General features: G+C 42.7%; 1 protein-coding gene across 1 annotated transcript; it reads right to left on the bottom strand.

The window, feature by feature from the left end:
- Positions 1 to 592: 592 nt before the first annotated feature.
- LOC142942054 (mitogen-activated protein kinase-binding protein 1-like) lies at positions 593 to 24078 on the bottom strand. Its single transcript, XM_076084222.1, has 33 exons — positions 23977 to 24078; positions 22178 to 22269; positions 20229 to 20291; positions 20074 to 20131; positions 18822 to 18992; positions 17793 to 17930; positions 17087 to 17269; positions 15788 to 15948; positions 15162 to 15351; positions 14433 to 14576; positions 14149 to 14336; positions 13971 to 14062; positions 13744 to 13869; positions 13337 to 13407; positions 11137 to 11258; positions 10972 to 11047; positions 10771 to 10882; positions 10372 to 10435; positions 9906 to 10016; positions 9631 to 9785; positions 9371 to 9411; positions 8082 to 8294; positions 7881 to 8014; positions 7601 to 7740; positions 6646 to 6828; positions 5824 to 5890; positions 4314 to 4469; positions 3758 to 3918; positions 2828 to 3448; positions 2647 to 2728; positions 2471 to 2559; positions 1412 to 1497; positions 593 to 832 (listed from the first exon to the last, which is right to left on the bottom strand). The coding sequence occupies exons 1-33, from the start codon at positions 24076 to 24078 to the stop codon at positions 593 to 595; spliced, it is 4632 nt and encodes a 1543-aa protein (XP_075940337.1).
- Positions 24079 to 25728: the final 1650 nt, after the last annotated feature.

Raw genomic sequence — 25728 nt, forward strand, 5'->3', positions numbered from 1 at the left:
CAAAACAATCATGGAATGTACTTGTTCCTGTTCCCCAGAGGATGAACATGTTATATGTATCTAGTTCAGTTGGCCTGAAGAACATGCATTTGTGCAAACAAATTGCTGAGCATATTCATATCACCCAAGAGCACAAACCTTTTAGATTTGAATAGCTTCATGTGACTTGCTGTAACACCACCCAAAGGACGTATTTAACATCTTTATTCTTAGAGCCTTACTACTGGCAAGGATCCGATACATATTTTGCATTCCTCTTGGTGTAAGTCCATCATTTGTCCCTCTGGTGTCTCCCTTCATAACAATTATGATCGTACACATTCATGAAAGTTGATTTTAAAAAGGTAGAAAACAGACAAAGAAGAGCTATGGCAACATGGGAAATAAGGCAACCTCTGTTTGTTTTTTTAGGACATAATACTCATTCATTTCTTTCACATCTCATCTGCATTCAGTCCGTGAATAAAGTTCCAAAAGATCTCTGTGCAAATAACAAAGTGCGCCATTCACAGTGCTGCCGTGTGTGCGTGCGTCAGGCTCCCACTAGCGTATGTGTGTACATACACGTGGCAAAGAAAATCAGTCCACGTCCTCACGTCTTGTTATCTAGTCTCCTCTCCACAGACTTCAGCAGGAGCTCAGCGTACTGCTCCAGCAGAGCCAGGGCCTTGTCTCCTTCACCTCTGACCCCTTGGTCCACTCGGGGCCATTCGCACTGTGAGGTGGGGTGAGGCAGAGAGTCCAGCTCGGCCTTCACCGTGAACAGGGCCTCGGACAGGATGCTCCTCATATCTCGCTGATCTTCACCAAGCTGTTGGTCGCTTTGTAGGACCTGGTTTTATGAAGTATATGTGGGAAAACAGATAAGGAAGCTGTCAATGTTCACTCCATGTGTGAAATAAGAGAATACAAATTCAAAATAAAATAGTGCAACATGATTTTGTTGGATGACAGAAATTAATTTAAAATTATTTTGATAATCGGTTGATTTTTCAAGCAAAAAAAATGTAATTTTCTGGGTCCAGACTTTCTGTTTGTTTTTTTTAGTCGGACAAACGAGGACATTTGAAGACGTCACCTTGGACTTTTGTAACATGGGATGGTTATCTTTCCCCAGAGAAATAACAGCAGTACATTCCCACATTTGAGAAGCCGGAACAAGCAAACGTTTCTCATTTTTGCTTAAAACAACAACTCAAACACACAATGGATTATCAAAGTATTTGCAGCTTTAGGTCGATCGCCTCCATTAATGGACTTTCAGCCAGAGAGACAAATGGTGCATTAAATTAAGATGTAAAATGACAGAAATAACAACGGCAAAGTCTATTATATATATGGAACCTGAGAGAATCTCACATAATTCCTATCTGTTCATGCTCCCACTCACATATCACACACACTTACTGACCGTAGAGTAGAGCGCGGCAGTTTTCCTCAGACTCTTGTGAAGCTCCGTAACAGCCTGCCTACAAGTTTCCAAGGTGATGGAGAGATCTGCAGAGAGAGAGAGAGGGAAGAGTTCTTTCAAGTACAGCGCTGCATGTGGCAAATCAGAGTGTTCACAAAGGCGTACATACTGTACAGCGTCTGCACACAAACACTCAGTTATCGAGCGAAGTAGGTGCACAGTAAATGTTGAGCAAAAGGTTGAAGAACATCAAACAACAAGAGAAAAAACTTGGTTGCAGAAGAGAAACTATAGAAAGAAAAGGGCTGCTGCACAAAGCCAGAGAGCAGGAGCTGCGAAAAAATGATTTCACAGTTTACATCCTCCGGCAAAACACAGTTGTAGGTACAAATGTGGACTGGATATCACTTAATGGCATTTATGGTTTCTGTGTTCTCAAATTGAAATGAAATGAAATCTGTTGCCTTTGTGAGGCAGTTGTCATCCACAGAACAGCAGGAACAGAAGCGTGAAGAACAGGATGAAGAAGTTATTTTAAGCTTCATCTCAGCATTCGAACTCTATTAGACACTTTTATTTACTGAGCAAAGTGAGCAATGTGAGGAAAACAACCTGCAGAGGCTCCATACGTCACAGCATAATGTCAGGCAATTATTATTTATCATCAAAAGGGAGCATTGATGTGAGCAAATTCCACTGCAATCTTTCTATTAGATGATGAGGTAGAAAAAGTTGTGCAAAAGAAAAGGGTCTATTTTTATAGTAATGAGCGGTTTAGATTTTGAGAGAAGTATTCAAGTGGAATATCGAGCCTGCCGCACAAAATCTTTGGTCGGTTTTCTAACAAATCAACCAAAAGAGCAGACATGAAAACTGTGGACTTCACCCAGGTCATCACAGTGGGAGAGCTCAGAGACAGACGGGGGAACGAGAGACAGACATGCAGGTTGACAGACATGCAGGTTGACAGACGGGCAGGGAGGCAGAGGGCGAGCAGTGTGAAGAGATGCAGTGATAGAGAGGAGGAACGGTAGATAAGAGAGTTCTGGGGAGGCAGACCTGGCTGGGGATCAGCGCTGGATGTGCAGGTCTGTTCGGGCACCAGAGGGCACTCTTTGGCTCCAGACGCCTGTAATGGCTCCTTGGCACTGGGAAGATATGTGTGTAAGTTATAAAAAAACGTCTCAAACAACATGCAGCTAAATGTTAAGAAGTGGTTTAAAAAAAAATAGTACCTCTCTGAAAACGAGTCTCTCTTCTGCCTCACTGGTAGTGAACTCGGCAAAGAAGGATCCAGACACCGATGCCTGCCGAGTGCTGAAGACAACAAGATGAACACAAAATCACACACTGCTTTTTAGTTCTTTCCTAATGCGCTCATGTGTGACGTCTTCAGCGCATGGCTGGCTGTCTCACCTCTGCTTCCTGGAGTAGGCTTGACGTCCATGGTGGGAGGAGAAGACCCCGCCGGGTGTCTGCTGGGACAATTTAAGCTCGGCATCACATCCATGCAGAGGCTGCGGCGAGGGCTGAGAGGCTGCTTGGGAAGTGGGATGCGGGAGGGCGGGATGTTCTGGGGGAATGGAGAGGGTGAAACTGCAGCTGTAGGATGGGGAGGAGTTGGGGAGGGACTGTTTGGTACAGGACATGATGAGAGGGATGACGCTGATGAGACGGCGGAGGGAAAAGTGGGGACGGGAGACAAGGTGAGAAGGGGAGGTTCAACCTCCAGCTCCCCTAATGACCTCCTGCCCCCGGGGAAGAGGGGGGAGCAAGGCGGAGTGGCCAGCTGGACAACGTCTCCGAGCGAGGTGGAGCGGCTGCTTTTGGCCATGGAGCTGGCAGTGGGGTTCATGTAGGAGTGGGGCCGGAGTTTGGGGCTCTCCCAGGGCAGCGGGGAATCGGGGGACTCGGGGGATCCAGTGGAGGGTGAAGAAAAGGTGAAGGCAGGATTGGGAGGGCCGTGATCCAGGGAAAGATGCTGAGGTCTCTTGCGCAACTCCCTTCGGTCACTAGAGGGCACAGGGGAGTGAAGAGCTGGAGAAAAATGTGGAAGTGGAGATTTGTTTGAGAAACAGAGGAAAATGTAATCATGTTGAGAATTGTTAGGAATGACTTTTAGTTTTACATCATATAAATGTATTATTGCCAATTCCAGGTAATTATTTAAAGTCTGAGCAACTTATTTTGAATATTTCACAGAAGATCCCCATGCAAATTATGTTTAAACACACTCTTGTGGCAGAATCTCACAATGTCTACCTAGCTCATCGAATAACCGGACCTAAATATTACAGAAATGGCACATAAATAGTAATAAACTGACAAAATGATGATGAAACGTACATTCTGAGGCCAGGTTCTGGGCAGAGTGCGATTTCTGCAAACATGTCGCTCTGTCCAGCAGCGGCGATGCTTTGGGTGGCGGGTTGGACATCCTCCACAGGTTGGTCCGTGTCGTCTTTTTCTTCTTCGGGGTACCACAGTCTCTGTCTGGAGCGTCTAGCCTGCCGAGAGGCAACACAGCAGCTTTAAGATCACTTCGGACACAATAGTTCAGTCCCAAAAACGGCAAGAACAAGACAAAGTAAATATCAGTTGTTATGATTTATGTTTCCTTCGTGTCTGTGCTACATGTCGGTTACATTATCATGACACTGTAAATGTGCTGGCTGTAAACAGAGTAAACTAAATAACCTAGTGTGACCTCATGAACCTCCTCTTTGTCAAGTATGTATTATTTTGCATTCTTTGCATTCTATTCATTTTGGAATCATATATTTATGCCAACAGAGAACCTTTTTGATCTTTTGCATTCATGATTCATTAATCCAAGTCTGCCAAAGCAGCACTTGTCTTAAAATAAACCCCATTCAGCTCCTAGTCTGTGTATTCTTCTTACTTTGGCCCCTCGATCCTGCCAGAGGACACCAGGGTCTTGTCCTCCGTGTTTCTGCTCTGGTTATCTTCCATCAAGGGCCGTACTTTTGACACAGGGGGCTTAGCCGAGTGGCTGCCTTGTTCCTTTCCATGCACTTTGGCAAAAAGAGGTATGCCCCTACACAGAGATACACGATAAGTTAATGGAATAGTTTGCTTTCTTGCAGAGAGAGAGGAGAAGATTGACACCACTCTGTACACTAAATATGAAGCTATCCCCAGTAGCTGGTTAGCTTAGCTTAGCACAAAGACTGTAAACCGCTAGCATTCTACCTCCTGTGCTCCACCAAGAAATCATCCAGCTCCATATCCCATTAAACCACAACGTGTTTTTTCAATTCACTTTTTTTACATGCTAATTAGTGAGCTTTCGGTGAATGCATATCACACATGGCCTTCTCCTCCACTTCCTTTGTGTGCGCTATCTATTTTGCAAGGGCACCGTTGCTGCATCCTGTGCTTTAGGCGACTGTGATTGGTTTAAAGAAATACAAAGAAGAGGTTTTTTCCCCTCTATAGCAGAATGATAATGTGTGGAGTCAGACCTTTCTCCAGCGCTGACTCAGTGTTGTGGAGATATAGGTCTAGCTATGCGAGGCTACATTTGAACAGTGCCAGGCACAAAGCTGTTTCCAGTCTTTATGCTAAGCTAAGCTAAATAGCTGCTGGTTGCAGCTACATTTTTAGCTCCACGTTCATGAGAGTGGTATTTTATTTAGAACATGTAATTATATTAAGAACAACAACAACAACAATACAAATTTGGGAAATTAGCCAAGACTCAGATGAGAATGTGGAGCTACAGCCAGCCTGTCTCTGTCAAACTCCGCCGAGCATTACCTCTAAAGCCCACTAATTAACACGTGGTATCTTTTTTTTTTGCTAAACGATTTCCTGGTGGGGTTTATGTGCTGGGTTATTTTTTGGCCAAGAGCAGTTGCCAGGCAACCATCAGAGACTGCATGAAGTTACTGGTCAAGAAATACTCCCCCCCCCCCCCCCCCCCCGAAAAACTGTTTCAGTCCTTCATTTCAGTTTTAGTACAAATTTAGAACCTATATAGAACATGGTAATTAGTGAGCTTTGGAGCTGTTTCCAGTCTTTGTGCTAAGCTAAGCTAACTAAGCTGCTCGTTGTAGCATCATGTGACATGAGGAGGGCATCCATCTTGTCATCTTTGCAAGAAAGCCAATAAGCATATTTCTCAAATGTTAAATCATAGTTTCTTTAAAAGTAGTGATATGTCTTGCTGCACAAGTATTGATAATGCAAATAAACAAGTACAAAAACTTCCAAAGACAAAAAAACAATCTTCCTACACACACAGAATTACTCAAACATAATTAACAAAGTCATTGTAAACTGACAGCTCGGCTAGATCAGGAGCCCACACAGATGGTTTAGCAGAGCAGTGCGCGTGATTCCACAAGGGTTTGTAATTATAGCTGTGAGTCCACACTGGTCAACGGTACCTGTTATTATGTCCTCTGGCCAGGAAGCGTGAAGACATACTGAGCCGAGGGACTCTGCTCTGCTCGGCTGTGGACAGACATCAAGCGTGAGAAAAAAACAAAGAGGAAAATAGAGACAGTGGCAGAGAGAAGAGAAAAAACAAACAGTGACACAGAAAGAGGAACCGAAAAACTAATCAATATTGTTTGCATGTCTACTTGCCAACAATAGTCATTTAGAGGAGCAGTCCATTATTTTGTGAATTATGTGCATTAATTTTCTTGCCCGGAGTAAGATTTAAAGATAGATAACAGTCTTATATCTGTTAAATATGAAGCTATAGCCAGGAGACAGTTGGCATCCACCACTAGTACCTCATTAGTTCACTAATCAGCACACCATGCATTGTTTGTTTCATCTGTAAATCTAAGTGTAAAAACAAGTCTTGTTACGGCGGGTTGTTACGTAGCAGGATGGTTAGGGGAAAACTTGCGTATAAAATAAATTTGCGGACTCACTGAGGTGAGGTTTTGCAGTAACGAGCAGTGAAGTAGTAACGTCATGATGCACAGAGAGACAGAATACAATGTAACATCGCACACTCTTGCCACAGTGTAGGAATGTACACTGCTATCGGCAGACGAGTGACAACTTTGTTCGGCTCATTTTCTGCAACTAGGGTGGCATTAAAGCGCGCACTATTTCTGTACCGGGAGCCACTGAGAGTTTACCAGGCTAAGACTCCAGGTGCTGTTTCCTCCTGCTCACCGTCTTTATGCTAAGCTAAGCCTCACCGTCCTCTAAGTATTCCTTCAATGTGAGTGTTGGGCCTCTCCTCTTACCCAGGCTGCAGCTCTCTCCCAGTGTCTCAAAGTTCCGCTTGAGGAAATCTTCTTGACCAACGTCAGCAGTGTCAGTCACTGTCCTCAAAGCCTGGTCCATACTCGTCACTTCTGCCTCTTGCTCCTCTTCCTCCCTCTCTTCCTGCTCCTCATCAGAGCTGTCCTGGCTCAGGGACTCCACGTCTGAAAGCGAAAAAGGAAGGAAAAAAAAAATGTATGAAGGGAAAACAACCCTCCTTGACCTTCTTACATTTACTGCACACGGCAGGCAGGTACCAGATAATCCTCAACAAATGACCAGCCAGGACACTGAGGCTTATGCGGGAGTATTATTTGACATATTTCTATCAGGTCTGAAACTGAAGGAAAATCCTAGCCTCTGTGTGCTTAAATCCCTCTCGGCGGGAATCAGCTTTACCGTATGTTGAAGAGATATCATGGCTTTCATGTGAATTTTCATTTAAAAATCCAGCACTTGACACACTTTGAGAAAAATAAGACTTGAAACCGAACGGCAGACCGATAAAGACACTGATATGTAGCATACACGTGTAACTTTGATATCTATTTAGAAATGCCTTAAACATTAGTCTGCTTCCTTCAAGCTTACTATAGTATCAAGGACAAAGAAAGAAGCAAGAAAAACCTTCACTGAAAGCAGTGATGTGTAGAGATTTGGTATGATTTCAGCATCTAAAATGAATAAAGTAATTTGAACTTAATTGAATTTGGGGGCATTAGCTTTTGTTCGCCTTAATGTCTTAATGTGGCGGGCGGTAAAGTCAGAAATGCTGTATTTGTACATCTACAGAAGTGGCTTTAAATACTAATGTTTACTTTTTGTGCCCTTGTATTTCTAATAATTTAATGAAATGAATCTCAATCACACTTGTGTTTTGCTTTGACAGTATTTTTTGTGGTTTTTTTTATTGTTGTCCACAGAGTAAGATCTCACCATCCAGGACACGATCCGGGCTGGAGTCCCTGCTGTCGTAGCCCAGTGAGCAAGCGCTGTCCGGGCTGCGGCTTTCCTTGCTCTCACTGCGGATCCCTCGCCTCTGCATCCTGCAGCGCTGCTCCTTCACCATGTAATCACTGGCGTATGAAAACGAAGAGGGGTGGAAACAATGAGCAACGCGGGCGGAGAGAAACCAAGAATAGAAAAGCACTTTTGTTCCCTTTCAGTGTCATTGTGTTTGCCGGAGTGAAAGCATGTATGCTGAGTGGGTTTTTACCCGCCCTGCAGACTCGCATCGCCCTCGCTCTCCTCGGGGTACAGCACGGCTCCGTCCGTCCCCCTGATGCCCTTGGATGGGTGCGAGGACAGCCAGTCAGCATGTGGCCAGGGCCGATGCCTCTTGGCTCTCTCCTGCAGAAAATGAGGTGACTTAGCAGCGCAATTACACAGACATGGGTCCTCTTTCTCTCTCTTAGACATAGATGCATACCGCAGGCTCATGGAGGTTGGACGTGCTCCGTCTCTCTCTGTCATGAGGGGAGCAGTTGGGGTTTTTCTTGGGAGCAAAGGTCTCCAGCTGCCTCAGGTCCAGCATGGACTTTACCATCAGCTCCAGAGAGCCCATACGACGAGACCAGCGCCTCCGAGGACGTTTAGAGGAGTCAGGTGGGTCCTGGCTGACGGCTCCATGCTAGAAAGGATGTACAAGTTGACACAACGAATTACGACTTCTACTGTAAAAGACTAGAATTACAGCCTCGCACTCGTGTGCCAAACAGTCATGTTAGAGACCAAAATGTCATCACTTAGTCATTTTATCCCATTAGACATTTGTGTAAAATTGTCAAAATTAACATATACGTATATATGTTTTGTGAGGTTACGGTGACCTTTGACCACCAAATTCAGATCAGTTTAACCTTTGGACGTTTGTGCCAAATTGGAAGAAATTCCCTCGAGGTGTTGCGCGTCCAAGTGGACGTATATGCCAAATTTGAGGAAGACGAAGGGACAATTCAAAAACATAACGCCTCTGAGGAATAAAAACGTCAACACAACAGTTCTGGAAAATTAAAGTTGACAAGTACTTAAAGTATCAGTCTATACCCAGGTGTACACATCTGAGATGAGGTTGTGTGATCTAGTTTTTAGTACGCACACTTTGGATTTCACGTATGTTTTTTATCACTTTTAAGGCTCAGCAGGGTATTTCTCCCCCCGGTAAATCACAGAGGACTTAATCTCATGTGTGGTGGAGTGAAGCCCGAGATCCTTAAGCGGCTTCAGTCCTTCTGAAGAGCCGACGGAAAACTAAAAGAGACAGTCGACTGGAGCAGCAGCCGAACTGTTCATCAGCTTTCCATCCTACATGCGTAAAGCTTGTACTGATTATTTTTACAAGCTGTTACTAATAACTATGAAGTGTTTGTCAGGACCTGAATTAAAGGGAAACATTGTGTATTGTCAGGTGTTTTGGTACTGTACTTTCCATAAATGGCATGAAATAATAATAAAACTAATGAAATGGAAGACAAAAGAAAGATATTTCATACACTGCATTATAATGAACAGCCCTTTGAAAATGTGAAAGAGAACATTTATCGCATTCCTCCCACTGTGTTACTATAATCATTATCGCTCAGTTTATTTCTATGGGAATAACAACGATGATTGGATGGAGCGATGACAATGCTCTTCCCATTTCATATTTCTAATACAAAAGCATTAAACTGTTTAAACCGATAAAAGTCTTTTATAACCACCAACCTTTGTCAGCTCCCAGTCCTCCTGTCCTTCATCTGAACCACCTGTTGTATGAAAGCACACAGAAGCTTTATAATAATAATGAAATAATACTTGTTTGATGTCTGGGTTGTTTCTTTTATCAGAAGCTGGCCTCCACACAGAGAGAATAAAAGGTCACTACAGATGGCAGACACTCTCCAACACAAGGGGTCGCACCTGAATGGACAACATGGAGTCAGCACTGAGTTTGTATTCTCATTCAGTTCATAATCAGACGGTACCTGTGTCCTCCTCTCCATGGCTGCTGTCGGAGGAAGTACTGGCCGCGATGTCTTCTGGGTCGTTGGTGTCGTCGTTCTCTTCTCCGTCCTCCTCGTGCTCGCGGTCACTGTCAGACGACACATCACCCAGCGTGGGGGCGCTATGCACCTCTCGCCTACCGTCAGAGTCATCGTGTGAGTGTTTATGGCAGTCTTTATACTGTTTCATGGGCTTTATGGAATAAATGTGATAAATAAACGTCCTTTAGGAGTCAAAGGTGGTGTGTTATCGTCACCTGATACTGGGGGTCTTGCAGAGCGGCGTGTTTGGGTCTTGTCTGAGCTGGCTGAGCCTCTCTCTCATGCAGATCGTCAGCTCTGGAGCCAGTCGCCACACAAAGATACAGCTGGTAGATAAAAGCATTCAGGCATTAAAAATTCAACATTTCATTTCAGCTTGACTATTGAGAAAACTGTCTGCAAACACATTTCCCCCCTCATTTCCTCTGGCAGCAGAGGCCAGAAAATGATTTTAATTTGCTGCTCCACTCCTGGTTATCTACAGTAATTGTATTCCAGCACACTGTTCATATTTGGATGTCTGCTTGTTATTAGATCTCTCATTTTAAATATAGAACTAATGCTTGTTATCTTTTTAGAAATACAACGTAGTTATAATATTCTAATTGTCTCACGTAGACTCCAGATGGACTGGAGTCTACGTGAGCCACTAGTAGGACCACACACAGGACTGTTTCTCACCTGTCCCCTGACACAGAAATCAAACGCTTGCAGTCGTTGGTAAACTTTATCCCAGTGACGATCTCTGCAAAACAAAAAACATGGCGAAGCGAGTTGTATTATGGTTTCTGATAATTGAGCCTTCTCTAAGCCCCGCTGTGAGCTACCATGGAGCCCACACTGTCACTGAAACCATTGCATGAGAGTCTATGGAGCACAGCCAGATGGTTGTCGGATCCTGGTCGGAGCTGGACGATGCTACGCTACGATTGGCCAGTCTGTCTTCGAGGGGCGGGACTTAGGGAAGGGTTAATTGTAGGCGACAGATTCCCTGCTGCTTTAAAAGTGTAATTTACTCACATCTCAGGTTGACATCATAAAATATGTGTATGTGAGGTGCAGGTGTGTGTGTTCTGTTACCAGAGTGTCCATCCATAGTGGCCACACATTCCCCAGTGTAGAAGTCAAAGATGCTGATGTTTTTATCGGAGCAGCTGGTGGCCACGTATTGACCTGACGGATCAAGCTGAACCTGCCAGGACAGAGGACAAAAGAGTCAATACTCTGTATATACAGGGAGGGAACGGCATGTGGAGGACAGACTATGGAGAAACACGTTACCCTGAGCAGACTGCCGTCCTCACTCAGCGACCCCTTGTAGAGTTTCTTCTGCTTGCCACTGCTGATGTTGAAAATCCTGCAGTCAGAAGGAAAGACAATGAGTCTTTGCTTCCCATTGCAAACCCCATGGACCTTCAAAAAACACACACACACACACACACACACCTGATGCAGCGGTCCTGACAGCCGACAGCAGCGTACTTGCAGGTGGGGTCTACACCCATGTCGTACAGCGTGGTCTTCCTCACCATGTGGTGAGAACGCCTGAACTCCGTTCCTCTCTCAGTCTGTGAAACAGACAGAAAGGTGGAGCTGAGTAAACTGTTCTGCCCATGAGGGGAAATGTGTCTCGAGCAAACATCACAAAAACCACATGAAAACACCCCAAAACATAAAGAGACATTTGATTATACATTTGACTCTGACAACACGACAGCTTAAATAACCTGCAGAATCAAAGTGCAAAAATGCTATGTGCTAAAATGCTTGTGTAAGTAAGATTCAGTATTAGAGCGCAGCAGCTTGATGGAGGGCTGGAACAAAGGATAGCCTCAAGCGGTTTGATTCAAACTTTGACACACAGAGTCTTCTTCCTGATGTCAGAGGTTCATATTCAGAGGAGAGGGGATGTTGACAGTCTGCAATGATTTCTGTGTCTTGTCTCATGACTGCCTGCTCGTACAGGCTCTGCATGACCTCATAGTCTTTCTTCCCCATTACCTTCATAGCGGCTTTGTGCACGCTGGCAGTTTCAGTTCCTCTGTTGGGTTGCCAAGCCATGCTGTGATTCCATATCTAATGATGCTCTCTGGGATTACCCGGTTGATCATCAGCATGATCTGGCTGCTCACTCCAATACGGCCTCAATCGCCCTAAAGTCTGTGCTCCAGCCTGTCAGGTTATCAAAGTGTGTTTCCCAGCAAAGAAGGTTGTCTATGTGGACATCTAAGTATTTGTATGAGGACACCTGAATGATTGTCTGGATTTTGTGGAGCACCCGGCTCACGGTCATTCACTTCGGCCTCAGATCAAGGACCATCTCCTGTGTTTTGTTGATGTTTAAAATGAGATAGTTACTGTCACACCGCTTGATGAAGATGAAGGTGTTGATCTCGTCTGTGCTGAGAAGGAGGGCTGCTGTAGCTTGTAACATTGTTTGGAAAGAAAATAGCAAACTTGACCCATGCCTTCGGACATCTTATTGCTGCAGAGATGAGTTTAAATCAATATGAATGAGTGCATCTTTAAAGTGGCTGTTGTGCTTAAAATGCATGAAATGCAAACCACAGACTATTAGTCTCAGTTAAAGTTTGGCCGGAATGAATACGTTTAGAAGTTTAGGCCATGTTTCATGGCCTGTCACAACACGTTTATTAAATGAGATTTTACTGAAGATTAACAAGCCATTGTTTATTGTGCCCTACACAACTGAATGAGTCCCTTCCGTGGCCTAAATCGTGTCTTAAGTTTACGAAGAATGTTGTCACTTATACAACTCTGACCGAACAGAAGATTGTCCCAGTGACCCAGAAGCAGATCTAGAGGATCTAGACCAAATGGTACGTGCTGTCGAGTTGTTTTCACAAACACAAGCTGAACAGATTGTGTTACTGTTGAGCTCCAAAGTGAGTCCTCGGTGTGAGGAATCCATTGATTCATAGTTCATTTTAGTCAAAAGCAATGAAGCAGCAGGGAATGCCGAACCCAGATTAGCTCCTCATTGAGTTATTTATGGCCAGAAATAATTATCAGAATTTTTCGGAAATTATTTTTGGGTTTAGCAAGTAATCTCTGCTGTTTAGTCAGAGTGTTCCTCTGTCGCAAAATGAAGCAGCAAGTATGGAGAAACCAGGCATTTTGCAGCATATAGCCTCAAATTGTGTATTGCTTTTATGAAATGCGATGTCACGTGATTATGATAACAAAAGCAATGACAAATGACTTTATCATATTAAAAGGTTAGTTTGACATTCCGGGAACTGAAAATCACTATCATATCCCCCAACTACAACTATATAACTTAATATGTAATAATTCATTATTTAAAGGACAAGTTTGAATAAAAAACAAGATTTAAAGTATTAAGAGAGCTTTAGAGGTGCTGGTAGTTGGATTTATTTTAGCTTTTGGACTAGCTGTTTCCATCCGTTTTCACTCTTTGTGCTAAGCTAAGCTAACCAGCTAATGGCTCCAGCTAGACGTGAGAGTGACATTGATCTTCTCATCTAACTCTCGCCAAATCAATTATTACATAACAACAAGCAATAAATAATGTATGCGTGTTTATTAGATATTCTACCTGTGGGAAGATGCATGTTTTGATGTTGAGAGCTGACGGATCGCATCTTGCTCAGACGTGTCTTACCTTGTGTGCAGTGCGAAAATAGATGCTCTTGTCTGCCCCACAGCTGATCATCCTCACCTTGTTGTCACTGGCTGAAGAACAAAGAAATATTTAATCCTGAATAAGGCCTGAAGGCCGGTCTTCATCAGTCAGCTACAAACAGTATGTTTCTCCAGACACAGAAGATTTAAAAAATGATAGACTAAATGAAACCAAATTAAAAATCAAGGGCAGTAACTGATGCAAATGTGCAAACAACAGAAAAGACTTAAACAAACAAAGCTCCATCTAACACATGTATAGTTGCCATGTATTATCTAAACAAGCAGAGCTGCAAGCGACATAAAAGAGCGGGACTGAATGGAGATGAAAGCGAGGATTAAGCAAAGATTAGCTGTCAGATGTTGACAGTGACTCGAGTGGCTCACCAGCAAAGCGGACGGCTGTTATGGATGAAGAGTGCTCATCAAGTGTCTGCACCAGACTGTAGTCATCCTCAGCATCCAAGACATGGATCAGACGGTCCCTGCTGGCTGTGGCCAGCAGCTTCAGACCTGACACCAAAAAGACAACTTAATCACATGATCGTGTACGATCGACGCACGCACGTTCTTCAAGCGTCATTATAATCACTAACACTGTCACACACGCTTACCTGTTTCCGGTTTACTGTATTCCAGACACAGGATCTCAGCATCGTGGGACTCCACTTTCAGAATCTCCTCCATGCTCCTGAGGTCATGAACCCTGTAGAGTATAAATTAAAAAAACATTTTTAGGATGGAGGTCACCTCAGTCAGTCATCAGTCTCAGTTTAAGCCTTCTCGTCCTACCTCAGCATCCCGTTGCGATCTCCAGATGCCAGGTGTTTGCCGTCTGGACTGACACAGATGGTCCGGATGCCGGTCCGGCTTTCTGCCGTCTGTCCATCTCCTTGTTTGTCTGCATTCATGTTTGTCAAACATTCTGGATCCTGCAAGGCACTAGTGTTTCCGTCTATGTAGATTATATTCAGGAGATCCTGCAAAAGCAATGACACGGATAGAGAAATGACCCATCAGGAGGAGGATTTGTGAGCTTCTGAAATGTTAATTATTTTCTTCTCAGATGAACTCACACTACTGAGGATGTTCTGAGAGTGAAAATGAGTTTGCGTGCTGTCGTCTATGCGCCACAGCCTGATGGTGTTGTCAGATGAGCAACTAAGGAATGCGCCTGATGACAAGCCAGCACCGAATTCCCCAGGAACATCTGGGAACATCTGAGGACGGACAAGAGAGACGGTGTTTCGTTGAGAGGGAGTTCAGGGGAATATAAATTATGTAGGATTCCAGCACTGGGCCATTGATTTAAATTCAGTATGGAGCATGTAGTAATTAGCTCTGGCACTTTTCCATTTCAAATGCATGTTGTTGATTGTGAAAATGCTCATTGTGAATTAATAAAAACTTAAAACTCAAAACTATAGTCAGAATCACTGCAGCTTAAACGCTGCAAAGTTCTATCTACAATGCAATGTTACAAAACGACCCTTTATTGCCTGTGATTAGCAAGTTAAAACATATACACAAGTAAGAGTTTAATATTAACATATAGCGTATTCAATGTAATTCAATAGCAGAATCTGATAATAATATACATTTAGTGTTTCCAAATTGGTCCTGGATTCAGTGGAGAAATGAACTGCTCAAGGCCGCCCAATTTTGGCACTTGGGTGGTATTGAACCAGTCAACGCAACACTCAATGCATTGTATAATTATTAACTACACTGAATCAGGTGCTGGTTAGAGGCACACTGCATGCGTCATGCGGGGTTAAAGAGGTGTGTATCGTTCCCTTGTTTACCTCCAGGTCCCCGACACAGGCAGCATGGAAGAGGGCAGAGTGCACCTTCCCCACCCTGTTGACATCCCTCACATCCCACACATACACACTGTGGTCATTATATACACAGCTGAGCCACTGGCTGACGGGGTCATAGGTAACAGCAATGGCGTCTGGGTAACGGCCGTCCGTCTTGGTGGAAAACAGGTGGCTGATGGGAATGAGATTGGAATACATATTCAAAGATAATGGAAAATCGGCGACAGATGTTTTTCTAAAAATAGTCATACATTTTGACCAGGGGCAGGGAAGGCCTACTGAATAATTCAACCAGCAATACTGCTCATAAACACAGCAGAGAAATTGCCAAATGTATGCCTACTGAATCATAAAGAAAACAATTTATTTCAGTCATTTTAAGCCTGTATAATACAATATTCCCATCATATCTGTGTCTGGACTTGGAAAATGTGTGGTACAGTTTAGTAACATACAATGAGCTTAAAATACTGCTCTATCGATTTAGACTACAGCTCTAGCTAGAAACATTCAGACTGTGAAACGGAGCCACGTGAGATGAGAGCATTTGATCCTGCCGTGGATCCCTGCCAAAGAAACGGCTGTGTTGCTCCTGAGCTCTTCCTCACCTGGCCTCCGTGACGGTCGAGACGTCAGAGCCGAGGGGGTGCGGCCGCGGCAACGTGCCGGCAAAGTGAAGGTCGACGGTGCTGAAGGCTCGCACCGCTCCGTCAGCGCAGCCACAGAAGATCATATCCTCAGACAGAGACAGAGACTGGGCCGCGCCCGTCTGCAAGGCAGGACACCAAACAACAAGGACATCAGCTCATTTCACAGCGCTAAGGTTTACAGATGACAGTACTGGAGCAGAGGAATCTGCCCACAATAATGTCCTGGTTAACAAAAAGGTGGGTAAACTAATGAGAAATCAACTGTAATTTAATAATTAAGTGTAAGGGAGTCCACAACAATCCTGCGTGTCAGTAACGATAAAGGTTACAGAAGGTTGACGTGGGAAATAAATGCGTCTTTATTGGAATGTGTCCAAACACATCCTGCACTGTTCCTCGTTCCTGCTGCTCATCCCTCTTTGATCCTCTGACAGAAGGCAGGAGCAGGACTCACACACCTTCATCATCGTCACCTCCTGATTAAACATCACAGCTGGACACACTGACTATGAGCACTACTGGTTTTACAGCACCACGTAATAAATGCATACATTTACTGTTGATTTAACGCCGCTGAAGGCTAATTAGACGAGTGAAATATCCCATTAATGGTGAAGACAGCGACTGAATCAATAAAGAACAAAATAAAAACCAGCAGCGTAGCGTTTATAGCGTTTCAAAGAAAGAAATCTGAATTTAATGCCATGACACCACACAGGCTTATTAATGTCAATCTTATAAGGAGTAGTTGGCAGCAAAAGGATTGTTCTGGCGGTAGAAAAAGGGAATTCAACTCCAAGTAGTACTAAAGCTAAGAGAGGGTTACAACCTACATGATTGGCACAAACTTTATTTAAAAAATACACACACAAAAAACGCTGATTTACTCTCCTGCCAAAAGTTCGATAAGGAGATCGATACCATTTTAAGCTACAGGCAAGAGATTGTTTGCTTAGCTTAGCACAAAGGCAAAAAATAAAATCCACCTAAAACCACAAGGTGTACTTAAAAAAAGATACTTAGTGAGCTTCAGCATTGCTGGTAAGCAGACTTTCTTTACCTTCAGACAGAGCCAGGCTAGCTGAGGTATCACTGCAATGAATGTTAGCGCCCACATTAGATGGAATGACACGGCCCGATCAATATCCCCTGCATCACTCCAATATGGGATTAATAATTCATAAAAGTAGTGGCAGCTAAAGAGCCCAGACAATTTATTGTCACTGTTGGATACTTCCTGTGAGCTGAGCCACTCACCCGCAGGTCCACCCACTTGTCCAGCATCCTCTTGCAGTTAAACTCACACAGCAGGCCGGAGGAGGTGATGCAGAAGGTGGAGTCAGATGTCGAGCCCCGTCCACAGGCCACATCACAGAAGAAGTTGTTCCTCAGCTCCCCCAGCAGCCCCGAGCGGCCCAGCAGGGGGACAGGAGCACTGGCCTGAACACCACAAAGGGGTGAGAGTTAGATGATGAGGCTCAGACTGACAGCAGAACACTGGACACATTTACACTTAAAACATAGTTCATTTCTGTGTATGTCGACGTTACATCCATCCAGTCAATTTGAAATGTCTGCACACGTTGTGATATTTTCCTTTTTTGTCTATCATTCTTTTAAAAGTAGAACTTCTTGGTGTGAAAACAAACATGTGTGACTTGTATTACCAAATTATTTTCCACTTCTTTATCTGATTATTTGTAAATCAGTCGTGAAGTTGTGAAGACAACTGTGTGAAGTTCACGACAACGAAATAACAATTAAATGGTAAGTGTGACAAAACCAAACTCCCACGTAACTGTGATAGTTTTTATAGCATGAACCAAAGCAATGAAGATTTTCATACAGTGTGAAAACGTTTAGTAGATTCTTCTGAAGGGAGAGGAAGACTCTCGGCAGGACTAAAGCAAAGTTGCATCTTACATGGTTGACACAAACTTTATAAAAGACATAAAAAGATTACCTTGCTGGCCTTGCAGTGGTCCAGAAACCAGAATTTGACATGTCTGTTCCCCACAGTTACAAAGTAGGAGCTGTCCTCAGAGAAAGACACACCTGTCACCTTACTCGACACCTTGTTGGCAGCCACGACAACATCTTTCTGCAAAAAAACAATACATGTTAAGAACATAGCATTCATGTCTGTACAGAGCCGGGTTTGCAGTCTTTATGCTAAGCTACTAGTGGTGTAACGTTAGCGGTAGTTGATCCGGGATTCGTAGAGATACCCCCCCCCCCCCCCCCCCCCCCATGCATGTGAATTGCAGATTAATTACACAGTTGTAATTAACGTAATCATAGTGTGAAATTACGTCATAAGGAGATCGATAATGCTACATTACATTGAAAACGGCTAACGTATGCATTATGTTGCGCTCAGGCTATGTTCAGTAAAACTGAGAATTAGAAATTATAACATTATCATGATGTGTTCAACTGTAATCTTGTGACATTTGAATAAATTACAAATCATTTGTATTGTGTGTTTTATGAAAATAATCACTATAGATGACTATAACAAAGTAAAAGGAGAACTTTCAGAACTTTTAATGGTTTACAGTTACTTCAGGACGGTTGAAATAATTGTTGAGAGGTAAAACAAAATAGTCTGGAGCCTTGTATACCTGCTGCTATAACAAAACAATAAAAATGATTTATATCTGACAATATAGATCGTCGATCAACATTTGGTATCGGCGACAAAAGGCCGTGATCGGGGGATCTCTAAAAGTTATATTTGCTCCCTTTATTCCGAGACTCAAAACCGTGAAGAATCCTAACTGTGAGTTTCATGATCCGTTGCACCCCTATAAGCAGCGCTAATTTCCTAAAGATGTTGAACTATTACTTTAACATAACAAGGAGTGTGTGTGTGAAAAGGTAGAAGCTAAATGCCTTCTAGCTTGCACCCATATGACAAACACAATCAAGCGTCTACATGGCGCACCGGTCAGCCTTGCCGAGAGGAGCTGACTGTTGCTGAGAGGCGTACCTTCCACACCCAGACGTTGACCATCATGTCATGCTGGTTTCCCACACTGACAATGTATTTGCTGTTGGGGGAGAAAGCCACGCAGGAGACGCCATATTTGTGCTGCTGGAGCTCCGCCACCTGTCTTCGGTCTGCCACGTCCCACAGTCTCACCGCTGGCAGGTGACCGCTCTGGTGAAAAAGGGACAGAGGGATGTGGAGAGGGAGTGAGTAGTTGACATTGATTTAAGAAAGGGCTCTTTTCTATGTCTAAGTGCTATATTGTGCTGGTTTTGTTGTCTCTATTCTTTCAATCCACTGCAACAACACAGAGGAGTCATCTGCCAGTCCAGTCTATCCAGCTCTCTAAGAGATTATCCTCTCTGTCCTCTGCTCTCTGTATTCAGTTTGACCTGCTCACATTATTCTCTCTCGGGGATCAAAAGGTGAGCGAGCTATATTTGTGTGGCCTCTAAATTGAATACGGCAGAAAGACCTTTCAAAGGCCAAAGTTAAGAGGAAGGTGAGAGGAAAAGCAGCCGGGATGCTGAAAATGGATGACAAGATTGAGCTGCATACAAAGGAGACAGAAAAAAAAGACATGTAAAAATAGATATGCATGTCTGCTGCCCGCCTGTCCTTGATGTAAATCAGCTCCTGTTTGGTGAATGAGTATGTGTTTCTTATCAGATCATTCGCTCAGGAATTTCTTCTCCTCTTTCAAGGCTTTGAGGAAATCCTCTGACAGCGCTGTGATGCGCCCAGCTTTAGATGCTGACTGATATATTAACATTTGGCTTGGAAGATCGTCCTGCAAATTTGTATATTTAGTAGTTCAATATTTAAAAAAATCTGTTCTGTAATCACTTTCAAGAATTCAAATAACGCACTGTGGACAGTCTACAAAATTTGGAATTTCTTTTTTTTTTTAAATTGCACCCGGAACAGACTTTCCTCATCGCATTTGGTCTTTTGAACTTCGGCCTACTGCGCGCTGATCCACTTACACTCAGAAGTCTTTAATCGGCTTTGATTGGCTGGGGCACACCGTGTAACTACAACATAACTGCAGATGCTCGACTGACACATTGCAGTGGAACATGAGGGAACACAGTCTTGGGCCTTTCTACAATAAGCTCTGCGTGATCACCATTAACAAGAGACTGTTCTTGCTGGGTTATTCTCAATCATTCCTTATACTGTGGACTACTGCGTCCTGCAAGATGATGAATAAGGCCAAAGAATAAGGTAGACTGACTGTGAGAAGACTCACCTCTCCTGTGACCAAGTACTTGCCATCAGTGGAGAAGGACAGAGCTGTGATGGTCTTTCTGTGAACAGTGAGAGAATTTGAGAAAGAGAGCTCAGCGTGACTCGCGCTTTGACAGTTTAACGTTTAAATGCAGATTGTATTTGTCTTCAACTCACCTTGACGTGTTAATAATGTGGCGCTGTCTCTTCTTCTTGGGGTTCAGCAAAACTACCACACACCTACACAAGGAAAAACAGAATCAGAATTCACCGAATGAGATATGTGTGTTTTTGTATACATTCCTTAAGCATTATGCTTAAGTTGAAAATCCCATTACCAACTTTCAAGGTTTTTAAATTTTATTTAGTCAATGTCTTTGCAAGAGATGCACAATAATTAAACTGCCTTTTCACAGTGCATACTTGTGGTATTGCTTAACATACTTACTGATTATAAACTATAACCTTTTAAACATTTAGGCTCTGATGTAACACAGGAATCCACATAGTATAGCGTTAATCTAGCTGTTAATAGCAACTAATATGTACAGAAGTGATGTAAATGTACTAATTTCAGTTGGAATAGACTTTATTCTGTGACCTGTTTTTATATAAAGCAAGAAAGACAATAACATTGTACTTATTCATGCACTGTCTCTTCTGGATGTTTATTTCTAATATATTAATTAACTCTGAAGGACAACATATGGTGGTCTGAAGTTAATCAAAATTACAAACACTGCTACAAAGGCGGGTCATACAAAACCGTTGAAGCATTTCTGAACTGTAAAATAAAGACCCGAACTGTGTGCGACCACATTTGACAATGAAATTGTTAAATTAGTCAACATTCAAGGAACAGTTTGGCATTTTGGGAGACACACTGGCTACGCTTTCTCTCAGACAGTTAGCATAGATGGGTATGGACATATCTGCGCGAGCTAAATTTGAAGCTATAGCCGGTTAGCTTAGCTAGCATAAAGACTGGAAACAGCTAGCCTGGTTCTGTCTAAAGCGAGTTAACATAATTCACATGACACTGCACAATTAAAGAAATTGGTAACAACCAGTTCATTTTTTTAGCTTTAGAGGTCCTGGTAGGTGACGTTTGTAAACTACTTTCGCACAAAGACAAGCTAGCTGTGTCCCCTTGTTTACAGTGTTTAAAGCTAAAGCTAAGCTAATCATACAAACATTAACCTAACTTTGTATCAGTGTTTGCACTGGTGGATTTAAAGGCTTCAAACTAAAAGTCTTGCTTCATTATGTGTTTTTGTTATTTAGCCTGCCCCTTATGGTTCATCCCCTTTTTAATTCATTATTATTTTCCATATTTAAATACTCCGGCCATTACCGTATTGTTTCCTACAAATACAACTTCCTCTTCACAACTTGTTTGAGAGCAGCTAGAAACTGCATCCCTGGTGTCACAGCTTGTGCAGATTTAAACTGAGAAAGCAGGTGGGTTGCCAGACTGAGCACAATTTGGGAAGTAGGCTATGGCTTTCTAAAATCTCAGTCAGAACCACACACACACACACACACAAGGCCACGTTCAGACACATTCACGAACATGCACTCCGTGACACAACAATACAGTAAACAGCCATTGACCTTCTTAGTATTAATACAGCTTTGTCAGAAGATTTGAGAACAAAACAAAAGAGGCTCAGTGCACTGTTTCTGTTCGTACAGTCAGTTCTCACCCTGGTGGTGCAGCAGCTCTGGATCTAAATCCTCCAACCTGCAGCTCACATTTCTCTTATTCTGCACTGAGCTAAGTTAACACAGCCAGAGTCACTGTTGGCATAGAATTAACAATACCACACAACGCTCTTTACATCACTGAGAGAGTCAAAGGAAGCCTCCCCGGGGACAGGATAAAAAGGAGCTTTGGAGTTTCTCTGATGAGAAAGCCCACAGAGCTCTCCTCCTCCGCTCCTCTAAGATAGTGCAGCGATAACACACACACACACACGCACATACAAATCTGCACACTAAACGTCTGCGTGAGGCAGATATGACAGGGGAAGGGGAAGCATGGAGCGTTGATAAGGCAAAGGTCAGATGTTGGGATAAGGATGCAGACGAGGTCTCTCTCTCTCGCTCTCTCTCTCTCCTCTTACCCTGCAGGATAGGCGACTAGTCCAGATCGGGGGTCACAAGCCAGACCACTGTTTCCTGACGCTGTGATTCCAAGCACCTTCTCCAAAGTCACCTGTAGAGACACACAGTGGGGTTTGTTTTTTAGGATTTAATCACAGAGAGAAGTGAAAGCAGAGCTGTTTGACAGAGGGATAAATACTGGACTCAAGGCATGCAGGGATGTAACTAAGCACCCTGTTAATGAATCAAAGACAGGAATAGATTGGTTTGGTTGCAACATGTGAGGACGATAGCTAAGGATCAACTTAGGTGTCCTCTTTAATTCTGCTGTTACATTTTGAAAACACTGACATTCACGTCACTTTTAAGATTTAAAATCAATGGTCTCCGTGGAATGTGATAACTAAGAATTCATTATACATATTTATATATATTGACATTTGTTTTTCAGGGTGTTGCATTGTAAAATGAATCCACAAACTTAATAAAAATGAAAAGGTTTCTCTACTGAATCAAATCTGAGAGCTTCGAGAGGCACAAACACATTCTCCACTGTGTGGTGTTACGGGTTCCTCCGACAAACACTTCCATAAAATGCATCCACTAGCAAGAACAAAAGGATTGTCTGGAGTTTTAATGGAATCAGTTGGAGGAATATTTGGGGCGATATCTGAATGCATAATGAAGGAGATACTGTATGTTCACTGAAAGAAGATCTTTCCAGTATTTGTGAATACACATTCTCGTGAACAGTGAACACATGCCTTCTGTAATCTTACTTACAAAACTTTGATCGATCATTGTATTGCATCTCGCTGTGATAATCCAAACACGTATTGATTAATTAGTTTGTGCATGCCTGCGCTGAAACTTTGGATTTGTTCTACGTGTACTTGCTTTCCCTGTGACAAACTATTGTGTCTGACATTGAGGAGGTTCACACACACAGCAGAGGTTCAGACGACCATAAGCTTGAAATCTGTTATAGATAATATTATTATTTAATGTTTTGGGTGTAAGAGATGTAAAAACAGATGTAAAAGATCTAGTCATCAAACAGAAGATGCGACAAGACATGCGGTCTGTCTGTCTGTCTGTCAGGTTATTAATGAGTCTGGAGTAACATAAATGCACCTGAGTCTGTGGTGTCTATGAAATATTAATAGTGAATAATATAAAGCACACTGATGATGAAACACAACTCCTTTAAGCTTAACGTTTTCTAACTATCACTTTATAAAAAGACCGCTTTTATAAAAAGTTTGAATCAATGACTTCATTGATGTTCAATAATTAATTTGCCAGTCGACATAGATGAGCTAAAACCATAAATTAGAGCAAATTTGGGGTTTCTAAGTTGTGAAAAATCAATTTAGCTGGTGTTTATAACATATATTTGGTAACAATGCAGTTGTATATGTTAGTTATCATTAATAAATGCTCTATAAAGTTGTTAATAAATAGACTTTTGGTGCAAACAGTCTTAACCACACAAAATAATTTTCCGGCTGCCCAAAAGTTATTAGTAAATAAATGCTTTATTCACACTATTAACACATTAATTGCAACTTATTAACACTTTATAAAGGGTGTCTTAATAGAAGGTGGTAACTTTTCCTCTTTAATGGCAGTTTAGAGTGTTGCTCTTCTAGTAAATGTTGCATTTTCTACCTGTTTCTTATGATGTTTGGATCGATAATCAATATCTAAGGCTACAACAAGTAGAAGAAAAACAGCATTACGTGACTGCTGTGTTTGTTTGTTTACTCACACACTTAACCTGTTCTACGTTTAAAGGGGGGTGCATGTGGTTAAATACCTTGCTGGAGAGACTCTCTTTGCTGTTCTTCTTGTGCTTGATTGATGGGGAACGCAGCAAATTCCTGATGCGACTTTTGATCGTGAACCCATCGCCGGGCATCTTGTCTGGTGGTCACCGCTCGCAGAACTGCTGACTGTGAATGAATGCAGTCGGGGGGGGTGCTGCAGAGGTGAATGAGGAGCCTGTAGGAGCCTGCTCCTCCCACCGCAACGCAAACTATGGAGGTTTAACAAAGTCGGACAGTGTTCCTGCTGCCGGGATATGTGGACGTTAATCTCTTGAGTGGGTTTACTGTTCTCCGTCTGCTGTCTCAAGCGCTCCTCCTGCAGCCTCCCACCACTTCTGGACTGATGTCAACTTGTCCCATGGCTGAGATTTGCACAGACAGAGGAGGGGTGGGGGGTGGGGAGTGGGGAGTGGGGAGTGGGGGTGGCCTGCATGCCATCATTAGATGGATCTCAACCTGCACCGGGTCTCGTGATTACGTCAATGATTGCTTTTGTTGCTGTTGTGTACCTCAGTGATTTAATAGGATTACAGAGAGAAGAGAGACCGCAGTCTTAAAGCTGCATGGCGGGTATTTGGGTCACAATATTTTGTTTGGGCTGCTGATTGGACGATAAAAACGTATCTTTTAAATGCATAATAGCACAAATTGTTCTTTTAGACTATGTGCAAATTGGCTTAACTCAAAGTCAGTCTTCTTTTTGTTTGGGGTAATGAATCATTACATCAACCAATCAGATGCTGTTTGTTTCCAAACATAGTGTTTCGCACTGTCCTACTTTATCTAACACAATCTAAAGTCAGGTTATAACATTATTTTAAGTCTGAGTTTGACATGTAAAATATCATTTGCATTGAAAAGAAGCACGTGCTGTCCCTGATTAGGCTTCCTGTAAAAAACAGACCACGCCCCCCATTGACGCCAGACCAATCACAATCATTGTAGAGAACTCCCCATATATGTAATACAGCTAATCACTATTAAACTTTGGGATATATGTTTGCACAAGGAATGCAGATTTTATTCTTTCTTTGTAAAGTAAATAATATATAAAATCATATATATTTATATATATATATTTAAATATATATATATATTTATATATAGTTGTTTTTTTACAAATAAATAATCCTTAAGTGGATATTCCCAAAGACCAGTTTGGGACCCACAGGTGGTTTGAAGGAGATTTTACGAGGGTCACCAAATACATTTTGGAGCGCATATTCTGTTATTCTGAGATACTGTTAACTCCGCCTAAATGTATTGATTTGGTCTCTTTTATAAAGTACTTAACACGTGTATATGTTTTCAATAACACATGCATATAATGACGTTTTGATACATCCAAACGTATCGCTACGCATATCAAGATTAATATAAGGTGATGTGGAAATGGCAGTAAAAATGGTCAGTGACTGTAAAAGACCTGTTGTTAATTGGGTCGCAATTGTTTGTTATTCTTATAAAGTGGCTGCCCAGAAAAAACATTTAGGAAACACTGATCAATAGTAACGTTGCAGTTATTAGTAAGAACACCGAAGCTGCACTAAAAATAACACTGAAAATAAGCTCGAGACGTCATTGCTCTTCACCCTCGTTTCCTTCAGAAATCGATCACAGCAGACATGTCTGCTTTAACTGCTGACAGGACAGTTTACCGAGGTGCGTTATCATGAACAGGTGATTAGGCGTACTGATTTGTTCTATAGAGTATGATCTGCCCTCGTGAGAGGCCCCTATTG

The sequence above is a fragment of the Anarhichas minor genome, unplaced genomic scaffold (assembly GCF_050575085.1).
Source record: "Anarhichas minor isolate MPS153535 unplaced genomic scaffold, ASM5057508v1 ptg000136l, whole genome shotgun sequence".
NCBI classification, from domain to species: Eukaryota; Metazoa; Chordata; class Actinopteri; order Perciformes; family Anarhichadidae; genus Anarhichas; species Anarhichas minor.

Coding starts and splice junctions, on each gene's coding strand:
- LOC142942054 (XM_076084222.1), bottom strand. CDS start 24,078: ATGCCCGGCGATGGGTTCACGATCAAAAGTCGCATCAGGAATTTGCTG. Junction 8,295..9,370: donor AGGACTGGGAGCTGACAAAG/GTTGGTGGTTAT, acceptor CATCCTTTCTAG/CATGGAGCCGTCAGCCAGGA. Junction 2,729..2,827: donor GCCTACTCCAGGAAGCAGAG/GTGAGACAGCCA, acceptor TGTTGTCTTCAG/CACTCGGCAGGCATCGGTGT.